Source organism: Marmota flaviventris, chromosome 10 (genome assembly GCF_047511675.1).
Source record: "Marmota flaviventris isolate mMarFla1 chromosome 10, mMarFla1.hap1, whole genome shotgun sequence".
NCBI lineage: Eukaryota > Metazoa > Chordata > Mammalia > Rodentia > Sciuridae > Marmota > Marmota flaviventris.
This window is the reverse complement of record NC_092507.1, coordinates 43788438-43809032: the sequence shown is the minus strand read 5'-3', so window position 1 is coordinate 43809032 and position 20595 is coordinate 43788438. Positions and strand designations below refer to the sequence as shown.

Sequence of the window (20595 nt, the reverse complement as noted above, 5' to 3'; positions counted from 1 at the left end):
GTTCTCTGTCAGACTATTCTTTTTAAGAAGTTCTCAATATGATCAAGAAGAGATTTTTATTGCACAGTATTTTTCCTCTCAAGGGAAATCTTAACAAAAAACATGAAAGCACCATATCAAATCAAGTGAAATTCTGTGATTTCTCGTTTCCTGTTCCAGCAGTTTTTCCTGAGTTAGATTGCCACAGGACTAGAAGACTGAAGATTGGAGAAATCTAGTTTCTCTCCTTTTTAAGAAATTTAAGAAGCTGTTTTATTTTAATATGTACCACTATTTTATATTTGATGTTTATATTTGAGAAAAATAGTTACATAGTAAATAGTGCTCAAGTATCTTGTCACTTATAGCTATTTTAGATTTGCTTAAACATTTAAAAAGTTAAATACCACTTATACCAAATAGAAAAAAAAGGGTGGGGCATGGTGTTACATGCCTATAATTCCAGCTGCTCAGGAGGCTAAGGCAGGAGGACCTCAAGTTCAAAGCTAGCCTTAGTAAAAGTGAGGCACTACGCAACTCAGTAGGAACCGGTCTCTAAATAAAATTAGGACTGGGATGTAGCTCAGTGGTCGAGTGCCCCTGAGTTCAATCCCTGGTACCCCACCTCACCACCACCAAAAAAAAAGTGCAAAATAAATTAGTTAGGCATTTCTAAGATTTGTTCACATTTAGAGTCCTATTGTCAATAGGTGGTAAGATAGAGGCCTACTTCTGAGATGTTAGAAAATGTGAAAACATTATGCACATTAGAATCCATGAAATACATAGTTTGGATTGGATTCTAAAATATTAATATTAACATCCAACTATCAAGATACATTAACAGTGGTTTAATATTTATAAAATGCTTTCATATTTGTTATATTTCAGTCCTGGTTATATCTGTTTGAAGAGGGCAGGAATTCTCCCTCATTAAATATGAAAACTGAGACCCTGAGAGCCCAGGCAAATTTGTTCATGGCCATACAACTAGAAAACAGTAAGATCTGGACTTAATGTCAGGTTTTTATTTGGTCTGTGCCACTGAACATCCCATAGTAATAATGAAAAATATAGGAGCAAATAAAAATTATCTTTTAAACAAACTGCTTTCATGTAAGGGCAATAAAATTAAAAAACAAACCTGTGTTGACTTTGAAATAAAGGAACAAGTAGATGGCCTACAGCTGTGGATCCTTTTAAATTGAGTCATGTGCATAAAAGAAAGTATTCTGGTCATAATCTTTTGATTATTTGAAATTGACCTGATAAACTGTAAATTTTTTCTTTTTTCAAGTTAGACTCTAGACTACTCTTTATGTTTTTGTAGCTCCTGACATCAAGTGCTGTTCACAAGTGGGGTACTGAAATTCACGAAGGAATCTACAACATGTTGATGCTATTAATAGAACTGGTTGCAGAGAGAATAAAACAAGATCCAATTCCCATTGGTCTCCTGGGTGTGCTTACAATGGTATAGTATCTCCAGAATGAAGTACTTTATGTTTTGATTTTGTTTAAGGTACTTAATGTTCTTTGGCTTGTAATTATCTAATAATGAATAAAAATGATTTTATCGTTAAAGATATTAACTTAGCTCTGAGAGTCCTTGTTTTTTATTTTAAAAAAGTAGAGCAATAATCCTGTGTTTAATTTGAAAGAAATGCTTTTCTGTTTTTAATGGAGTTTTTAAAAATTATTTTTTAATGGAGTTTTCAGCTCATAGAATGATTAAATAGTTTCCCCATCCTTTCCCTGACTATGCACATCTTAAATGCATGTGTTTCTGTCTTTTGCTTTCTGGCTTTTCCCCCCAGCTCATGCCTTCCCCTCCTAACTTCCTCTGTGGCCCAGCTCTGCCTGTGGCAGCCCGAGTGCTTCTGGGACATTGGCACTGCCTTGTCTGGAGTCAGACTTCTCCTCTATTGTGCACCCCTCCTCCAGTGAACAGGAGCAGGGCAAGAGAGTTACTAACCCAGTGCTCTGCTCCCCTGCACCAGCCATGGTGTGTGCTTTGTTAGTGTTCTTGAAAGTTTCCATTAATGAAGGAATCCAAGACTTACTTCTTTCTAATGCTAATGTGTTGCTATTGAAATAAATAATAACATTTCTCCATTCTCTTTGAATCTAGGCTTTGAATCCCGATAATGAATACCACTTTAAAAACAGAATGAAAGTGTCACAAAGGAATTGGGCAGAAGTGTTTGGAGAAGGAAATATGTTTGCTATTTCACCTGTGTCTGCTTTCCAAAAGGTAAATATAATTGTGTTTCATAGTTCTTTTTATAGAGAAATACTTGAAAAGTATTTTTTGTGCTGTAAAAATGATAATTTACATGGAAGGATAAAAATAATTATGAAAAATTATAAATATTTCATATAGTTTATAAAATTAAAATTTATTCAGATATTACATGGCTGTTTACTATATCATGAATAATTTTATACATTTAAACTTACATTTGGTAAAGTAGTACTCTATTAGATTATCAGAACTTTTTTTTTTTTAATATTTATTTTTTAGTTGTAGTTGGACACAATACCTTTAGTTTATTGATTTGTATGTGGTGCCGAGGATCAAACCCAGGGCCCCGCACATGCCAGACAAGCACTCTACTGCTGAGCCACAACCCCAGCCCAAGAACTTTTTTGAAAATTTATTTTTTAGTTGTAGTTGGACCACAACCTTAATTTTATTTAATGTGGTGCCAAGGATCGAACCCAGGGCCTCGCACATGCTAGGCAAGCGTTCTACTGCTGAGCCATAACCCCAGCCCCCAGAACTTTTTTTTAAATTGGTATCCCAGCAGAGATATTTGAGAGACTGAAGCATTTGATGGCTTGAAGTAACTAATTGTACCTAAAACAATAATCTAGTAGTTAGTCTCATATAAGGCTCTCAAATTCCATAAGCATTAAAGTTTGCTTTTTTAGACCCAGAAGCAGCATTTCTTTTTTATACTGAAAGGTCTGTAGTGTGCCTATAATTTTATACCCACAACAAGTATGTAATCTAAATAGCCTTTAACTCAAACACTGTTTGGTTTTTGAGAAACAGTTTAAAGAAGTTTATATGTTGATAAGAAACTTGCCCGCTGCTTTATTAGAAGCAGGGTTTAGTTCAGTGCCCATTTATTGAACATTTATTGTGTGTCTGGCATTATTCTAGGTTTGGAAGATATAAATATAAACCAGTAGACCTTGTCTATAATATAAAGACAAGATCCTTAGCTGTAATATAGCACAGAGAATCCGAGAACAAAAAATTATAGTATAATAAAGAGTAGTTGCAATTAGAATAATATATACTGGTATAGAATTCAGAGGAGGGAGTGGTTATTGCCACATTGATGGGTCAGACAATACTCTAGAGAAGAGTTAACAGCTGAGTCTGAGGGCAGTGAATATGGACTTGGGATTTAATCTCCATAATAACTCTTTAGGAGTTAGATGCTATTTTTACCCTCCTTCCAAATATGTGAAACTAAGATAAAGTTTATATATTTGCTCAAGCCCAATTGCCTGGTCATAAGAAGAACTCATGCAACCCAGCTCCAGAGTTGGCTTTCTTTAACTGTACTGTCTCCCAAAAATACTGTAGTCTCTTCTCTTCTGATGTAAGGATTAAATGACAAATGGATATAGAAACACTGAACCTAATAGTTCCTCATAGTAAGAACTCAGAAGTTCCTTCTTCCCTTTAGCTCCCATGTGCCACAACCTGAGAACAGAAAAATTCAATCTTATATTCCTCTTATTACCACAGAAAAATCCTCTCTCCTGCCAAGGTCCTAGATCCCCGTCCTCTTGCCTTCTAAACTATTTTGCTCCTTAGCTTTTCTGTTCCTTGTTATCCTCAATCTTTTCCTCACTTTTGGATCATTCCCATGTATGCAACATGCTCTGATCTTTAAATATTCTGCCCTTAATAACATAGCCTCAGCATGATTCTCTGCTCCCCTTCACATCCATAACTCAAAAAGAATCTAGGGTGTCCCCCCAGTCATTCTTTCATTGGTTACCCTAAATTTTTAATTTATTCACTAAATAAAACTTAAAACTCAGTATATGTGTATGTGCATAAAGACCTTAGCATGTTTCCCAGGATAACTTCCCATCATCTATTGTTCTTCCCTAAGTGTATTTTGAAATCTTTTCTTTCTCTTTGATGTTTGTCAATTTGATTTTTATGCAATTGACTGACATATTGTTTTTGTTTTACTTTGCATTCATTGGGCTTCTGAATTTAAGGATTAGTATCTTGCATCAATTCTATTAATTTCTCAACCATCTTCTGTTAAAATATTGCCTCTTTCCCATTAGTCTCTATTTCTCTGGAGCTTTAATTTGACTGTATCATTCTGTGCTATATTTGTGATCAGTTTTTTTCCTACATCCATAGCCCAGTTACTGCTTTTAAAAAAAAATTGTATTTAATCTATTTAACTTATTCATTTATTTATGTAACTTCAGTTCCTATATTTTTATTTATATAAATTATATTAGTTCTTTTTTGACTGTTCAGTCACTTTTCATTTTACCATGTTCTTGACTCATTTTCAACCTGCAGTTTGTTTAAAGCTTAGTATATTTTGTGTCTAATAGCTAAAGATCTCGTTCTGACTTTTACTCACTTGTTCTGTGTGTGTAAATATACTTTTACTTATTTGTTTTTCTGTAAACTTGTGTTTCTTAGAATTTAATCTGGGGGGATTTTTTTGAGGCTTGAGTTAAAAGCTCTTTTTCTCCAAAAAGGATTTACTTATACTTCTTCCAGCTGCCTGGAAGCACTACAGTCTGGGACTACTTTAGAAAACATTCTGGTTTTCATCAAAACACAGACTTATAAACTCCTCAATTTGTATATAGTAAGGTTTTTCAGATGACAGATTCAGTGGGAATTTGAGCAGCAAAGCCATATGAGGGCACTTCTGTGGTTACAGATTCTTGAATTTTGTTCTCCTCTCCAATCAGTCCCAAAGTCAAGAGTAGGCAGGCTTCCTTGCTTTTTTTCTGCAGGTGTTTCTTTTCATTGTGGATATGGCCCATTGGATATGGCCATCTTTTCATTGTGGATATGGCCCTCTAGGTTCTAGCTTTAGATGACAGTCCTGAGTCTCCTTGCCGCCACCTTGGCTGTCCTATTTCTCATGAAGTTGGAAGTTCAGATCACCAGATTTCCCCAGATACCTGTGGAATAAAAGCTGGCTTCAATGAGAATCTGACCTTACAGGATTCCAGCTTTCTCCTTGTTTTAACTTCCCAGCTATCTGTTGTCAAACTAGCAAATGTTTTAAAAGATTATTTCTTTAAGCCAGGTATAGTGGCGCCCACCTGCAATTCCAGCTACTCAGGAAGTAAAGGCAAGAGGCTCACAATTTCAAGGTCAACTTGGGCAACTTAATAAAATCCTGTCTCAAAATAAAATTTATATTTAAAGAAGAAAAGAGTTGGGAATGTAGTTCAGTGGTAGAATAATTGCCTAGCATGCACAAAGTCCTAGGTTTAATCCCCAATATTGAAGGGAAGAAAATTTTAATGTTTTTATCCAGTGCTGTTATTTTTAGTTGGAGAGCTTGTTAGAGTAACCAGACTTAAGTTCCCATTAATTCTTCAGAGCTTTCCATCTTCTTTTCCCACATCCACTGAAGTCATTCCTCCAGGTTTTGAGGTTGGGAGGAATCTTCTCAACCCCACACACAACATTGGTCACAGTTCTTCCTTCTTGACTGTTTTTCTTCGGTGACTTTCAGGACATTCCAGTCTCTTGCTTTTCTGCCTGCCCATAAGCCACATTGCCTTTGTTTGTTCCTTTCCCACTATCTGGCTTTGACTCAGGCCTTCCTGTCTTCCTTCACTACACTTCCTCTAAGAAATGTCTTCCATTTTCATGGATTTAAATGTCATCTCTGTGTTGGTGGTTCTCCAACTTATATCTGTCAGGGCCAAACCTCCTCTCTGAGCACACCAGACTTGAGTCAACCATGTCCTCTTCTTGGTTGCCACACACAGAGATCTCAAATTTAGTGTGCCTAAGTGGAACTTCATTTTGTCTTCCCAGCTTCTCTCAGTAAATAACATCGTCATCTACATCCATGTCCAAGCCAAAAACACAGGAGTTGGCCATGATTCATCCCTTTTTTCTTACTTCCCATGTCTAAACCATAAACAAGTTCTTTTTTATTATAATTCCAGTGATTTCTCCCCCAACTCCTGTTAGGGTCCTGTTCCACACACCACCATATACTGTCTAATCACAGCACTGTTCTTCCACCTGGTTTTGTCTGCTTCTTGTTCTTCCATTATGTTCTGAATAGAACTGTAAGAGTAATCTTCTTAAAATAAAACATTCTCTTCAGTCCCTCTCCTTATGATCACAGTTGCAAGTTTCTGCATGATCTGGCCTTTGCTTTTGTCTACAGCTTTATCTTTGCTGCTTCCCCTGGCTCATTGTGTCCCAGGTGGGAGAGTTTTCTCTTGGTTTTTCAAACACAGTAGTCTTTTCTTCCTTTCCACACCAAAATCTTTGCCATTTCAGCCTCTCTGTCTGGACTGTTCTTTAAATGGCCACATCTATGTCATTCTTGAGGTTCCAACCTCGTAGAGGTCTTTTATAATCATTACCCTGAGTAGAGGCTAGTTTGGTTTTTTTCAGTGGAGGACCTTTTGTTTTCCCTTTTATAGGACTTAACACAATCCCAATTATCTTCTATAAGTAGATTTTCTTATTTTGTTGACCCTACTAGAATATGCACTCAATGAAAGCAGGTATCGCATCTCTGCTTAGTTACTTGGTTCTGTATCCAGCACCTAGAAATGTAAACAGGGAAGGGAAAGAAAAGGAGAAGAAAGCTTGCTTAAGGATATTAATGATTCAGTTGGGACTAAAATTTTAATCTCTTGATTCCTGATTATTTATTCTTTGGGTAAATAATTAATTCTTAATTTCTAAATTATAACTTTCTTATTAGAGAATTTAAGTCATCATATTCTTTGAAGAGCTTAACCAGCTGATCTTGGGCATTCTGCTGTCATGTATAATGAATTAGAATAAATAAATAAATTTAAAAAAATCTGACCTTGGCTTCCCAAAACACATGAATGTATTTATGGATAAATGCTCAACATTGTGGCAATTCTATCAAATTCGGACTTAGACACTTTAAAAATTTTATATAGTAATTTCCAAAGAAACCAATGGACAAACTTTGAAAGTATTTTTCAGATTTTAATGATTTTTCCTCTGACTTCATTTAGAAAAGAAATACAAGGGTTAATGTGGAAGCTTTTATGTTAGCATTTCAATTTTTCTTTTCTTTTCTTATAGGAACCTCATGGATGGGTTGTGGATTTGGTAAATAAGGTATACAACTGTTATTAATATGATTGTGTTAGCTTTTGTTGCAGTACCCATGAAAAATAACAGAGAGAAATAGAGAAAAAGGAAGGGAAGGGTTGCAGATATGATATAGTCCATGCTCCCCTCCCAGGACCCTATTCCCTCTATAGGTTATTCAGTCATGAATTCATCAGTGGATTAGTCCATTGATGTGGGCAGAGCCCTCACAATCCAATAACTTCCCCAAAGCCCCACCTTTGAACATTTCTTCATTGGGGACCAATGAAGAGATTTTGGACATTTCAGATCCAAACGAGCAATGGTCATATATTTTATTTCCCATTTTCTAATGAAATTTTCCAATTGCAATATTTTAAGCAAATGACAGCTACAAAGAATAATGTTTTCCCAAAGGGATATGTTTTGTAGTTTCTTCTTTTTGTATGTACAGTGTATACAAGGAACCTCAGCTTTTGGACTTAGCATGTCTTCGGCAATATCTATAGGAGAATTTGAGTTACTTCTGTCATAACTCTTAAGACCAGTAATATAGAGCACAGCAAAAGTAAAATATTAGCCTTAACTACCTTAAATTATTAACATGTAGTGTTTCAAAGTTAATTTGTGCCTGTTTTCTTGTCAGTTTGGAGAATTAGGTGGATTTGCAGCAATCCAAGCCAAACTCCATTCAGAAGACATAGAACTTGGGGTGAGTTAAACTATGTGTGCGCTCAGTGTGCACCTTTACTTTATTTGGGTTGGTATGCGACCAGGGGCACCGTCTGTTAAAAGTTAATCCTGAGAGGAGCAAATTCCATGGTTCTGATAACCAAAGAAATATAGTCATAACCAAATTTACATGTAGGCTGTTTGTGTTTTTTACCTCACTATTTCCCCTTTGCCTATGGCATTTTTCTCTCAATTTGTGATTGTTACATGAAATTATCTTGCTCTTTAATAGGTGCTATATGTGGCAATATATATGTGCATAACAATTTTGTGACTGCTAAATGATCATATGAATCAGAATTTATTTCATAGGATCAAGCACAAATAAAAATATTTTAGCAAGGTTGTTCAGGCTTTTTGGTGTTACAGAAACTTAACAGATAACAGTATACCATAACATAGGAACTTCACATGATCCCTCATGTGCAGTACCATTAGTTTTTCATGTCAACTTTATTTTCTTAAAGAATTTCACTTTATAGTAAGGAGAATAATTTTTCACAGACTTCTGACCTCATTGCAGCTAAGAACCCTTTATTCTAGTTAATCATTCAGTTATTTGTCATGGATAAAACCCTGTGCTAGCTACCATAATTTGATCAATGTAGAAAATGATGTAGTAAAGTAATATACCTGAATGTTACATATTGTGCTTAGAGTAGCCGTTATTTCTGTGGAATCATGACTCATTGACTTCTCTGATCCTTCTTTGCATGAGGGTGTAACATTGGTCAGGGAAAGAGACTTGACAGTGTGATAGTAGACTGACCCTTTCATGCCACCCATGTTTATCTTTAAAAATTAGGTATCTGCCAGATCATTAACTGTCCAGGGAGCCTCTTCTGCCTGTCCTGGGAGTTACTTAAGCTGTTGGACTCTCATTTTGGATCCCCATTGATTATATCAAGTATATTGGAAAGGAGTTTATTGACATGGAAAATAATAGGTAGTGATTTTTAAAACAAAGCAGAAAAATCTCTTTAGGGAACAGGCTTTTTATTTAGTTTGCTTCTCAAGAACTGGTCTTTTGGGACATTGGGAAATATAACAAATTAAGTTTATTTCTGAAAAATGTTTAAACAATTAGTAATTTTCTGTAGATTCAATTTATTTAAAAACACATCAAAACCAGAGCAGGTCCAAATTTCTACTGTACCTGAATGAAAATTGTTTAAGGATGGATACTTAGGATTATGGCCTTATCCTTCATTGTTGTTGAGTGTTGTGATAATTTCAAAAATTTCCCTTTAGGTCAGATGTTTTTCAGAACAGTTGTATTGTTGACTACAGTTGATGTAGAATTTTATTAGTCTAGCTGGTATGGAAAAGATGGTAAAACTCAGGCACCAGACAAAGAGATCCAAAGGTTGAAATTCTCATTTTAATAAACAAGTATAATTAAAATTCATGGTAAATATCAGATTTCTGACCAGTTAAGAAGGTGGCTGTGTCCCAGAATAAATCTAGGCCATATTATAACAGTGAGTGCAAATCATATTTTTTTAATTTGGCAAATATTGGGGGAAAAATTATCACTCAGAATCCCACCAGTTAAAAATGGGTGTACAAAGCAAGAAATTAAAGTTGCCTGTCTTCCCACACCATTGCCCCCCCCCCCCCCACACACACACACACCTATCTATCTTCTGGGTAATGATTACCCATTTAATATATAATCTTTCTGATTTTTTCTTAAATTATATAAATCTACATGTGTTGTTTCTTTCTCATTAAAATTAAATTGGGCCAGCTTGGTGCCACATGCATGTAATCCCAGTGATTCAGGAAGCTGAGGCAGAAGGATCAAAAGTTTGAGGCCAGCCTCGGCAATTTAGCAAAGTCCCCCAAAACTTAGCAAGACCCTGTCTCAAAATTAGAAAAATAAAAAGGACTAGGGATGGCTCAGTGATAAAGTGCCCATGGTTTCAATCCCCCCCAAACAAAACAACAACAAAAAAAAGTAAAATAATAAAAAACTAAATTGAAATCATATTATACCTACTTGTATATTTTATTTCTCATTTAGCATTATATCATGGAGATCATTCTAGGTTAGTAACATCAGTGTAATGACTGTAGCATACTTCTGCAAAGGGTATATCATGGTGCTATTACCAGTACAGAAAATACTTCTTAAAAGTGGGTCTTCATGTACTTCTATTCATGTGCTACTATTTCTGAAGGATTAATTCCTAGTAACTGGGAAAGTTTCTTTCCATAAAAGCTTATACCAATGAGTCTGTACTCCAACAAATCCATTTCATGATATTCTTTTTTTTAAAATATTTTTTTAAATATTGATGGACTTTTATTTTGTTCATTTATTTATATGCAGTGCTGAGAATCTAACCCAGTGCTTCACACATGCTAGGCAAGTGCTCTACCACTGAGCCACAACCCCAGTTCCCTGTTTCATGATATTCTTAATAGTGTTAAGTATTTTCAATCTTTTAATTTTCTAATATAGTGGACAAAAAATAGTGTATTTTATTTGCAGTACTCGATTTCCCATGAAATTGCTCATTTCGTCATGTGATTACTGGCTGTTTGTATTTCTTCTGTAAATTGACCTTGTTATTTAGGTCTTTTTGAGGTGGTGTATATTATTATTTTTTTAGGAATTCTTTTTTATATTAAGCCTATCAATGATGTGTCCATTTGTGTGTTTGTAAAATATTTCTGCCCAGTACTTTGCATCTCTTCATTTTTATTGATGGTGTCTTTTGCTATACAGAAGTTATATATTTTGTATAATCTGATTTTCCCTTATGACTTAAAAGTTTTACTTAAACTGCTTAGGGAATATTCCTGTACCTCAGGGCTTTTTTGTGGTACTGGGATTGAACCTAGTGGCCGTGGTATACCACCACTGAATTACATCTGCAGCCCTTTCCAGATTTTAAAGTTGAGGCAGAATCTCACTAAGTTGCCCAGGCTGACCTCAGACTTGCAGTCCTTCTGTGGATTATAGGAATGTGCCACCATGCCTGGCAGAAGTATTTTTTTTTTCTTTTTATACACTTGTAGCTTTACTTTTTTAAAAAAAACTTTTTAACATTTAGAATTTATTTTTATATATTGTATAAGGTAGAAAATTTATTCTTTCAAATAGATAACAAATTGTTTGAAGATTCTATACCGACTAATTGATTTCTCCTTAGTATTTTATTTGCCAGCATTGTCATATATCAGAATCCCACACATATATGGATTTGTTCCTGGACACCTATCTGTTCTGGTCATTCATTCCTACTTTGAACATTTTCTTGCTATTGCTCCACTGTTTTAATTTTTGGTAGGGCCACTTCTGCCTGATATAATTTTCTAAAATTTTGGTTGTTTTAATATTTTTACTCTTCTGCATAAGGTCAACATGTCTGGTTCTACAGAAAATTCCACTGATGCCATGTTTGGAATTGCATTAAATATTTGGATCAGTTTGTCTCTATATTTATTTTTACAATAAACTTGACATTTTGATAGTACTGGTACTTCCCATTCAGAAACATGGCATCTCCCCATTTATTTGGGTCTTCTTTTATTATGTATTTTATAGTAAAGTTTATAATTTCCTTCAAAGAAGCCTTAAATGGTTTATGTTAAATCCATATTTCACTTCTTCCCCCAACTATTGTCTCCACCCTCCAAAAAAATCTTTTTAGTGTTCTACTGTATGAACTTTAGAATGATTTCATCCAGTCCTTCATGGAAGTTTTATGGACATATTCTGATTTAAATTACATTGAATTTCTCTAGTAATTTAAATAGACATCTTCATTTTGCTGCTCTTCATTTTGTTGTTTAGTTTATCCAATCATTCGTTCATAACTTGCTCAAATCACTGCTTACATGTTTCTTAGATATATGAAAAGGGATTTGCTTAATTTTGAAAGGAAAAAACCCTCTCACATTTCTTTCTAATCTTCACTGTTTTTTCTAGGCCGTCTCAGCACTGGTGCAACCCTTAGGAGTGTGTGCAGAGTACCTGAATCCCTCAGTGGTGCAGGTAGGATTAAGGCATTTTACATCACTACACAAGGTGATCCAAGACATGCAAACAGTCTTCACTTTCTTTTTATTAGGCTTTCAGAATTGGGCTTAATACAGAGTAACAACTTTTTTTTGGGGGGGGGGGGCGTGGGGAGTACTGGGATTGAATTTAGGGACACTCAACCGCTGAGCTACATTCCCAGCCCTGTTTTGTTTTTTTTTTTTTAGAGACAGGGTTTTGCTGTGTTACTTAGCAGCTCATTGTTGCTGAAGCTGGCTTTGAACTCTGGATCCTCGTGTGTCAGCCTCCCAAGCCGCTGGGATTACAGACATGCACCACCATGTGTGGCCAACTTTTTTTTTTTTTTAATAGCTGTGGTTCTAGTAAAAATTACATCAGAAGATAATAAAAAATGTTCAATAATTTAAAGTATAGAAGACCTCTAACATTTGAGAATGTTATTTATTCATTAAAAGAATCATTTTATCGAATAATTTTTTCCCATTTTTTTTTATCTGTTCTCTTCACAGGAATGTTTTGGGGTTCAGTGCCATTACATTAGGTCAGTTTTGAACAGTCAGCAAGGCTTGCTTACTAGCTCAGTCACTCATTTATGAATAACAGCTTTATAGCACATCTCATTTGACTTCCTACCTCTGCAGAATTGTAATGAATAGGTCATAGAATAGTCAAAACTATGGGTGTTTAGTTTCCTAATGCCTAAAGGCATATTAAACTTTCTTGTTACTTTCCATTTCAATTAATTAGTTTTATTATACAAAATGTCTCACTGATATACCTCTGCTTGTTGTTTTCTTTGTAAGTAAGTCTGTAAAATCTACAATTTGTATTTCGATTTTTTTAAAAAATCACTGTAAATAGTTTTGAAAACATCATGTCCTTTGGGAGTAATATTTCTGTATGTACTGTTTCTTTCTGATGTCAGATTTACTTAGGGCCATTTTAATCGGAGATATGTGATATTTTTGATGGGTGCTAGAAATTTTTACCATCTCTAGATGTTAGATGCTTTTACATGTCAAGATAATACTATTAATTTTTTTTCTTGGTGCTGGGGCAGGGCTTCACACATGAATACTGTAAGATTTTAAGTGAATTAGGTTGGCTGTCTATGTATTTTCCTTATTTTTTATACTATTTAGAAACATTTAGTGTTCTTTCAGTTGAGGCACATGAATATGTCATTAGCTGGGTAGCTAAAACACTAAGACATAAAGAGGCAAAATTATTTGACTTCTTACTAATAAGTGTTAATAATTTAATGATTGACATTTTTAAAAATATTTTTTAGTTGTAGTTGACACAATACCTTTAAAGAATTGACTTTTTAATTAAAATCAGGCTCAGGATTGGATTTGAAATGCATTTGACCATACATTGCTTCATGCAACTGAATTGAGTACTAATATTCTAGCTAAATAAATAAGCACTTTAGAAACTATAATACACATATTGTGTGTGTGTGTGAATGTGTGTGTACATATATATGTTTATATTATAAAAGCATAATATACTTTTTAAAGAGTAAGAAATATATGAATTTGCAACTTAATTTTTATTTTCATCTTTATTTTAATTACACCGAATTATATAGAGCTAAATTCATTAAACCATAAATTCATATCAGGATGCAAATTAATAGTTGTCTCTATTACATGATAGTTATATAACTTTAAAAGACTTATTTCACATATGCCTCTTGTTCCCTCATCTGCAGAATGGTGATAATAGTAATACCTATCTCACAGAGTTGCAGTGAGGAATACACAGGGTCTGGCATGACAAGACATTGATAAGACACTGACTCAGCTCTTAACCATAATAGCACTCAGCCCGCTACTGTACATGAGTGTAAATGAAGAAATTCTATCTGGATAATGGATGTCATTATAATCCAGTTCTAATATATTCTTGTCCCTAACAGCCAGATAATGACTTTGTTTTCCTCGTTAGCTATGTTTTAAAAATTTATCTTAGAAGTGGTCATTTAGCTCTAGATAATATTATACCACTTCTCAAATACTATTTAGTTATCTGATCATGTTACCATTCTGGAACAGTGTGTCATTTGAGTCTCATCTATAGGTCTCATTCATATCAACAAGCAACAGTAGTTTTTATGACAACATTTTATGTGAAGTGTATATTTATTTTTAAAAGTATGAAATGTAAAATATTTACTTTATTACAAAAATAACACATACTTATGATTAACGTTCTTAAAGTTAGTTCATGCATCTTGAGTTCTTCAAATCACCCTTGTAAAATAGAATAACAGGAACTCTACCTAGAGTGTTAAGAAAGCCGGCTGGGGTTGTGGCTCAGTGGTGGAGCACTTGCCTCACACATATGAGGCACTGGGTTCAATCCTCAGCACCGCATGCAAATAAATAAACAAAATCAAGATATGTTGTCCATTTATAACTAAAAGAAAATTTTAAAAAAAAAAAAAGAAAGAAAGCTGAGGCACAAAGTCAGCTATGTGTTTCCTTGGGGCAGTATTAGTGGTGGCTAGAATTCACATTCTCCGTTGTACCCTCTCTTTTGTGAATGGTGAATGAAAAATACCTTCTCTCCACTTTTGGACAGATTCAGGAGTTCTTATTAACTGTAGCATTTTATTTCTGCAGCCCATGCTAGATCCAGTCATCCTCACCACAATACAGGATGTACGGAGTGTTGAGGAGAAGGATCTCAAAGACAAGGTAAATCTCTCTTCAGCCAGGTAGGCCATAGTGCTGGTTAGTTCACAGAAACAGAGGTAGGATTTGGCAAGGTTCCTGTGCCATTTCTCTTTGGATTCTGGTCAGATACAGTTCACATCAAATTAATTTATGTTTTCAGATTCAAAAATTGCTAATTTTGAAACACCAGAGGTTGGTGTTTTCTCAGTCAATAGAGTGAATATAGTATTCTCAGTAAGTGATGTCATTCCAAATTTTACTAACATGATTTTGATGGCATTATTATTGGTGTAAAGTAAAAGGAGTTTTGGAACATTAAAAGCTTCTCTGGAGTTGTTCAAAGCAAATCTAGCATTTAACATGATTTGTCTGCTTTGAATTTCGCCTAAGAATATCCCCTTTCCTTTACTATTCACCAGTTGCTTAACTTTTGTTTAGAAGCAAAATCCAGTTAATTGGCTTTGTAGAATATCAGATATCTCCAAATTATTGTTACCCTGTACTCATGAGAAAGAGAGAGAGAGAAAGAAAGTGTGTGTGTGTGTGTGTGTGTGTGTGTGTGTGTGTTGTGAGAATTGGGATCAAACTGTTTTTACAATTCCTTTTTTATTTTTATTTTTTTTGTTTCTATTCAATAAAAGAGATTGGTTAGCATCCCTGAGCTCCTATCTGCCATTAAATTACTTTGCATGCGCTTCCAACCGGATCTTGTGACAATTGTGGATGACCTTCGGCTTGACATCCTGCTTCGCATGCTGAAATCACCACATTTTAGTGCTAAAATGAATTCCCTCAAAGAAGTAAGTTTTGCTTTTATTTTTAAAAGTTTAAAACACAGACCCCCTTAAGTTCTGTCCAACTTGTTATTATTAATATAAAAATGTTGGGTGAAGAGAGTAATTTCTCATATAAAGAAACCATGATTATGGTGTGTATTTATAATTGTTAATACAAATGAGAAGATGGCTTTTTTATTTTCAAAATTTGTTCTGTGAACTATTTAATGTTTTTGTGACACTTCCTATGATGTAATGTCATAGATTATGTGGTTTGAGATTTACTTTTTACCCTAACAGACAGTTCCTTTTATTTTATTTCACTTTGGGTTTACTTAAACCAGATCTTCTAACTGATGTTAGGACAAAAGCAAAGTGACTACAACTGTGTTGGTGGAAATAATTTTCTGCGACTTCCTACGCAAACAGCATATTAGATCCATGCAAACAGTACCATTGGTTTTAGTAGAGTTGATACAGTTCAGTCATAATCCAGTCTTTTGTTCACTTTTGGGTTTATTAGGATTCTTGGCTGCAAGTGGAAGAAACTCTAGTTGAACTATCTCAGGCCAAAAGTAGAATTTATTGGAAGGAAATTAGCTATTGCACTTGAATAAAGGATTGAATTTCCAAAACATGTGAATAACTAGAATTTGAGGCCTGGTACTGCCAGAACCCTGTCCAAGTCTTGTCTCTGTTTTTCTGAGCAATTGGTCTCATTACCTCTGTATCTGCAGTGTGACATCTTGAGAACATGGCCATGGGAAGTGTGTGAGCTTCATAGCCTGCACTTCCCATCACCAGGGGGCTGACATATTCTTTCTGGTCCCATGTATGAAATTTAGAGGACATGCCCTGGTCAAAGTTTGGATTAGATTCTCATCTCTAATCCAGTAAGCAGTGGTCCACGGGAGGGGTGCTGTAAGAATAACTCCCATGTTTTTGTTTTTTTTTTTTTTTGTGTGTGTGTGTGTTTTAAATTTTTTTTTAGTTGTTGAGAGACCTTTATTTTATTTATTTATACATGGTGCTGATAATTGAACCTAGTGCCTCACACATGCCAGGCAAGTGTGCTACGATGAGCCATAGCCCCAGCCCCTCTATGTTCTTTTTAAAGAAACATCACAAATAGTGATCTGTAAACTTCCAGTAAATGGCTTTTGGTACTTTTTGGCTAATTACTGTAAGAATTACAGAGGACTTTGATGATGTGTTGAGTCACAATAACCCTGTCTTTTTAGGTAACCAAACTGATAGAAGATAGCACTTTATCTAAGTCTGTGAAGAATGCTATAGATACAGACAGATTACTAGACTGGCTAGTAGAAAACTCAGTTCTATCAATTGCACTGGAAGGTAAGTTGCTTTCAAAAGATAAAATTACTTAACATAATTTAACATTATTTAAAAAGATACAAATTTTTGTTTACAATCTAGCAATTTACTGTTAAATTAATTAATTTAACTGCTTTGAATTAATTAATTGCTTTGAATTAATGGAATCATATTTAGAGAGTCACTGCATCTCTCTTCCTCTCGTATTTTTTATTAGGCAACATAGACCAAGCACAATACTGTGATCGTATAAAGGGAATTATTGAACTCTTGGGCAGTAAATTGTCTTTAGATGAGCTGACTAAAATTTGGAAGATACAGGTAGGTTGATCAGAATTATTTTTGCCTTTTCTTGACATATTTAATCTAAGGAGAGGGAGGAGGGTGGTAAATGTGCAGGGAAATGGGAGCTCTGTCTTATTTTAACCAGAGCAGCTGTACCTAATCTGTTTTATATTTAGGTTTTTATTAAGATTGTGTATGTAAAAGAATTCCACTTGTCAAAAGAATATCAAACTACTGATCTAATCTTCTTATTTTTTAAATTAAAAAAGTAAAAGCCTTCGTGGAGATCTATGAATGGGTGTAAGTCTTGTTTATCAGTCCCGTTTTCTTTTTATTACATTTTTATTAGTGTTAATTAATAATCTTCCCAATTATCCTAATAAATGAAGATAAGTATTACTGAGCTTTCAGATCTCACCTTATCTAGACTCTGAGCAGCTGTGACCAAGTCTAACATGCCCTTCATTTTCTTTTTTTTTCACTTTGGTCATGATCCATACTACTAGTTTTCCTTTCTATTTTTCTGGTGTTCCTTCTTAAATCTCCTTTATTCTCTTCTACTTTTCCTTTAAATGGTTTGGTTTATTTTCCCAAGCCTTAGTTCTTAGCCTTTTTTCAGTGTACAAGCTTTCATTAGTCAGTTTCATCAACTCCTATGGCTTTGACTGCAGTTGTATGCTGCTGACACTGTAAATCCTATCACTAGTTCATCTTTCTTCTTGGAGTTCCACTATACATATCTAAATGTATAACAATTTCACCTTCAAGTTTGTATCTCATTGAAATCTCAAATTCATCACGTCCAAACCCAGTTATTCTCCGGTCTCTTTCAGTAATAGTGTTATCCTCATCTAGTTGCTAAGCCAGAAAGAAATCTGGAGTTCAGCTTGATTGTGTCCACTTAGTCACTGTATCATCACAATCTAGGAAACAAAAACTATGCCAGGAAATTGAACTACAAGACTGTTTACAAAGATGTTATTAAGGTGAAAAAGGTTTTAAGGAAAAAAGGAAGAAGACGTATTAAACTCAGAGAGAGGAAACTACTTGGAAGGTGTTTTCACTGCAAGTGCAAGAACTGTTGCAGGTGCTTCTTCCACTAGCACTTTTGGAATCTGTTGCTGTACTAGCTCACCCTGGTTTCACTTTCAGCCTAAACCAGTGTTTCTGGTCTAGGAAGGAGAAACACTCCTTCCTCCTCCTGCCTCTCACCTCTCAGCACTGCCCCTCACTGGCAGAATATAATAGGAATATACCTGGGAGAGGACTTTACGGAGTGTGATCCGCAGACTCCCAGCCCAGGATTAGGAAGCAAACTGTAGAAAGTTAGGCGTAGAAATAAAACACAGTCCTAGATCCCTTATATTTTACTTCCCATGTCTTGTACTTGTTTGAATACCCTCATATGATTTTTGTGAATTTGAAGATGGGAGACCATGATGCCTATGTTGTTTTTCCCTGCTACATTCAGTGAACAGCTATAGGTGTAGATATTAAGGAAATTAAAGAGTTAAATCTACAAATATCCCCTGCCTTTCAAGTTCCTCACCTGGTGAACACTGAGGCACAACAGGCTGTGATTGAGATTATAAAGTGAGTGTCAACCATAGGTCAACGGTAGGCTCCTGCAGCTCTGATGCAGACTACTGCCCACGGGATAAATATTAAGTGAAGTCAGAAAATTGTTATGAGCACAGTGAAAAACAAAGCAGTTTATACTCTCAACTGAGGCCCTTGAGATCATTTATAAAATGCTAAGAGTGAGGACATTTATCTTGTAATTTTCATCAGTTTCAGTTTCTTACCTAGTAGAAAATATTTAATTTCCTCTTAAAAAAATGAGTATCAGACGGAGAACTTGATTCTCATTTTTTTTTCACATTGTCTTTTTAAAGACTTAATGCTGCTGAGCATTTAAATAAGGTCAGATGATAACCATTAATAATAGTTTTTTATGGCTGGGGATGTGGCTCAAGCGGTACGCACTCGCCTGGCATGCGCAGGACGCTGGGTTCGATCCTCAACACTACATAAAAAAAATAAAGATATATAAAATTAAAAAAAATTATTTAAAAAAATAGTTTTGCCAAAATTACTGTGAAAGTGAATGCTGATTAGACTAGAGTCCATTGATCTTTGTTATATTTTTGCTTTTGCTTGTGTCAATTGCCAGGAAAAAGACAGATGTTTCTAAGTTCTAGGTCTTAAGTATTTCTGATATGTCTGTCTCCTCTGTTTTCTAGTCCGGACAATCATCTACCGTGATCGAGAACATTCACACTATTATTGCTGCTGCAGCTGTGAAATTTAATTCAGATCAGCTTAATCATTTGTTTGTTCTCATTCAGAAGGTATGTGTTCAGTTGAATTTCCTTACTGTTAAGTTTTCCTAAAGTTTTTAAGCTCTTTTGAGGTTCCCACCAAAATAGCAGTGTTTAAATATCCTTTTGTTTATAAATTTTTTTTGCTTAAAAAGTTTAAAGTTTTTTCTAATTTCTCCAATATGATTGTGAAATAGTTCCTATGTCTTGTCTTTTCTGTTGCACAGAGCTGGGAGACTGAGAGTGATAGAGTAAGACAGAAGCTGTTGAGCCTGATTGGACGAATAGGTCGGGAAGCTCGCTTTGAGACCACTTCTGGAAAGGCAGGAGAATCAAATGGATTTTTCTAGCTACAAATGCTTAAAGCAGTTTTACTTGCATATCCGCGGGCTCATCATAGTGGTATTATCACAGGTGTTAGACGTCCTCTGGGAACTGGCTCATCTTCCAACCCTGCCCAGTAGCCTCATTCAGCAAGCCTTGGAGGAGCACCTGACAATCCTTAGTGATGCATATGCTGTGAAGGAAGCTGTCAAGAGGAGCTACATCATTAAGTGCATAGAAGATATTAAAAGGGTTGGTTTTTATCTTTGGTCAAATTTTTGTTGTAAGAACAACAGTGTTAGACCAGGCCTGGTGGTACATACCTGTAATCCCAGAGGCTCGGGAGGCTGAGGCAGGAGGATCTCGAGTTCAAAGCTAGCCTCAGCAACAGCAAGATGCTAAGCATCTCAATGAGACCCTGTCTCTAAATAAAATACAAAATAGGGCTGGGGATATGGCTCAGTGCTTGAGTGCCCTTGAGTTCAATCAAGAAGTAAACCTCTCCTCAACCCCACCCCCTCAAAAAAAAAAAGAGCAACAGTATTGTCTGAGTAATAAGAGCCAAGCAGTCCTATTATGTTAAGTAAATGAAATGTCCTATCTGGAAGCTCTTACCTTAGAATCCAAGATTGGGAAATTATAGGTGTTACTTTTACCACATCACTTATATTTCTCTTAAAATGAATTTTCAGCCTGGAGAATGGTCAGGTTTGGAAAAAAACAAGAAGGATGGATTCAAGGTAAGAATTTGCAGTTGGAACCAACTGAAAGGTATACTAATCCAATAATCATTTAATAAATTGCATCACAA

The 20595-nt window shown here is 35.1% G+C and overlaps 1 protein-coding gene across 2 annotated transcripts in view; it reads left to right on the top strand.

Moving 5' to 3' along the window:
- Usp24 (ubiquitin specific peptidase 24) overlaps positions 1-20595 on the top strand; it is a 133709-nt gene that overhangs the window by 29778 nt on the left and 83336 nt on the right. For both annotated transcript variants that reach the window (XM_071617878.1, XM_027944930.2), the window contains exons 4-16: positions 1310-1453; positions 2111-2233; positions 7307-7342; positions 7962-8027; positions 11988-12053; positions 14690-14764; positions 15385-15543; positions 16761-16875; positions 17072-17175; positions 19383-19490; positions 19688-19783; positions 19875-20036; positions 20477-20524. In XM_071617878.1, the coding sequence (XP_071473979.1) occupies positions 1310-1453; positions 2111-2233; positions 7307-7342; positions 7962-8027; positions 11988-12053; positions 14690-14764; positions 15385-15543; positions 16761-16875; positions 17072-17175; positions 19383-19490; positions 19688-19783; positions 19875-20036; positions 20477-20524 (1302 nt within the window). The remainder of the gene's footprint in view (positions 1-1309; positions 1454-2110; positions 2234-7306; positions 7343-7961; positions 8028-11987; positions 12054-14689; positions 14765-15384; positions 15544-16760; positions 16876-17071; positions 17176-19382; positions 19491-19687; positions 19784-19874; positions 20037-20476; positions 20525-20595) is intronic.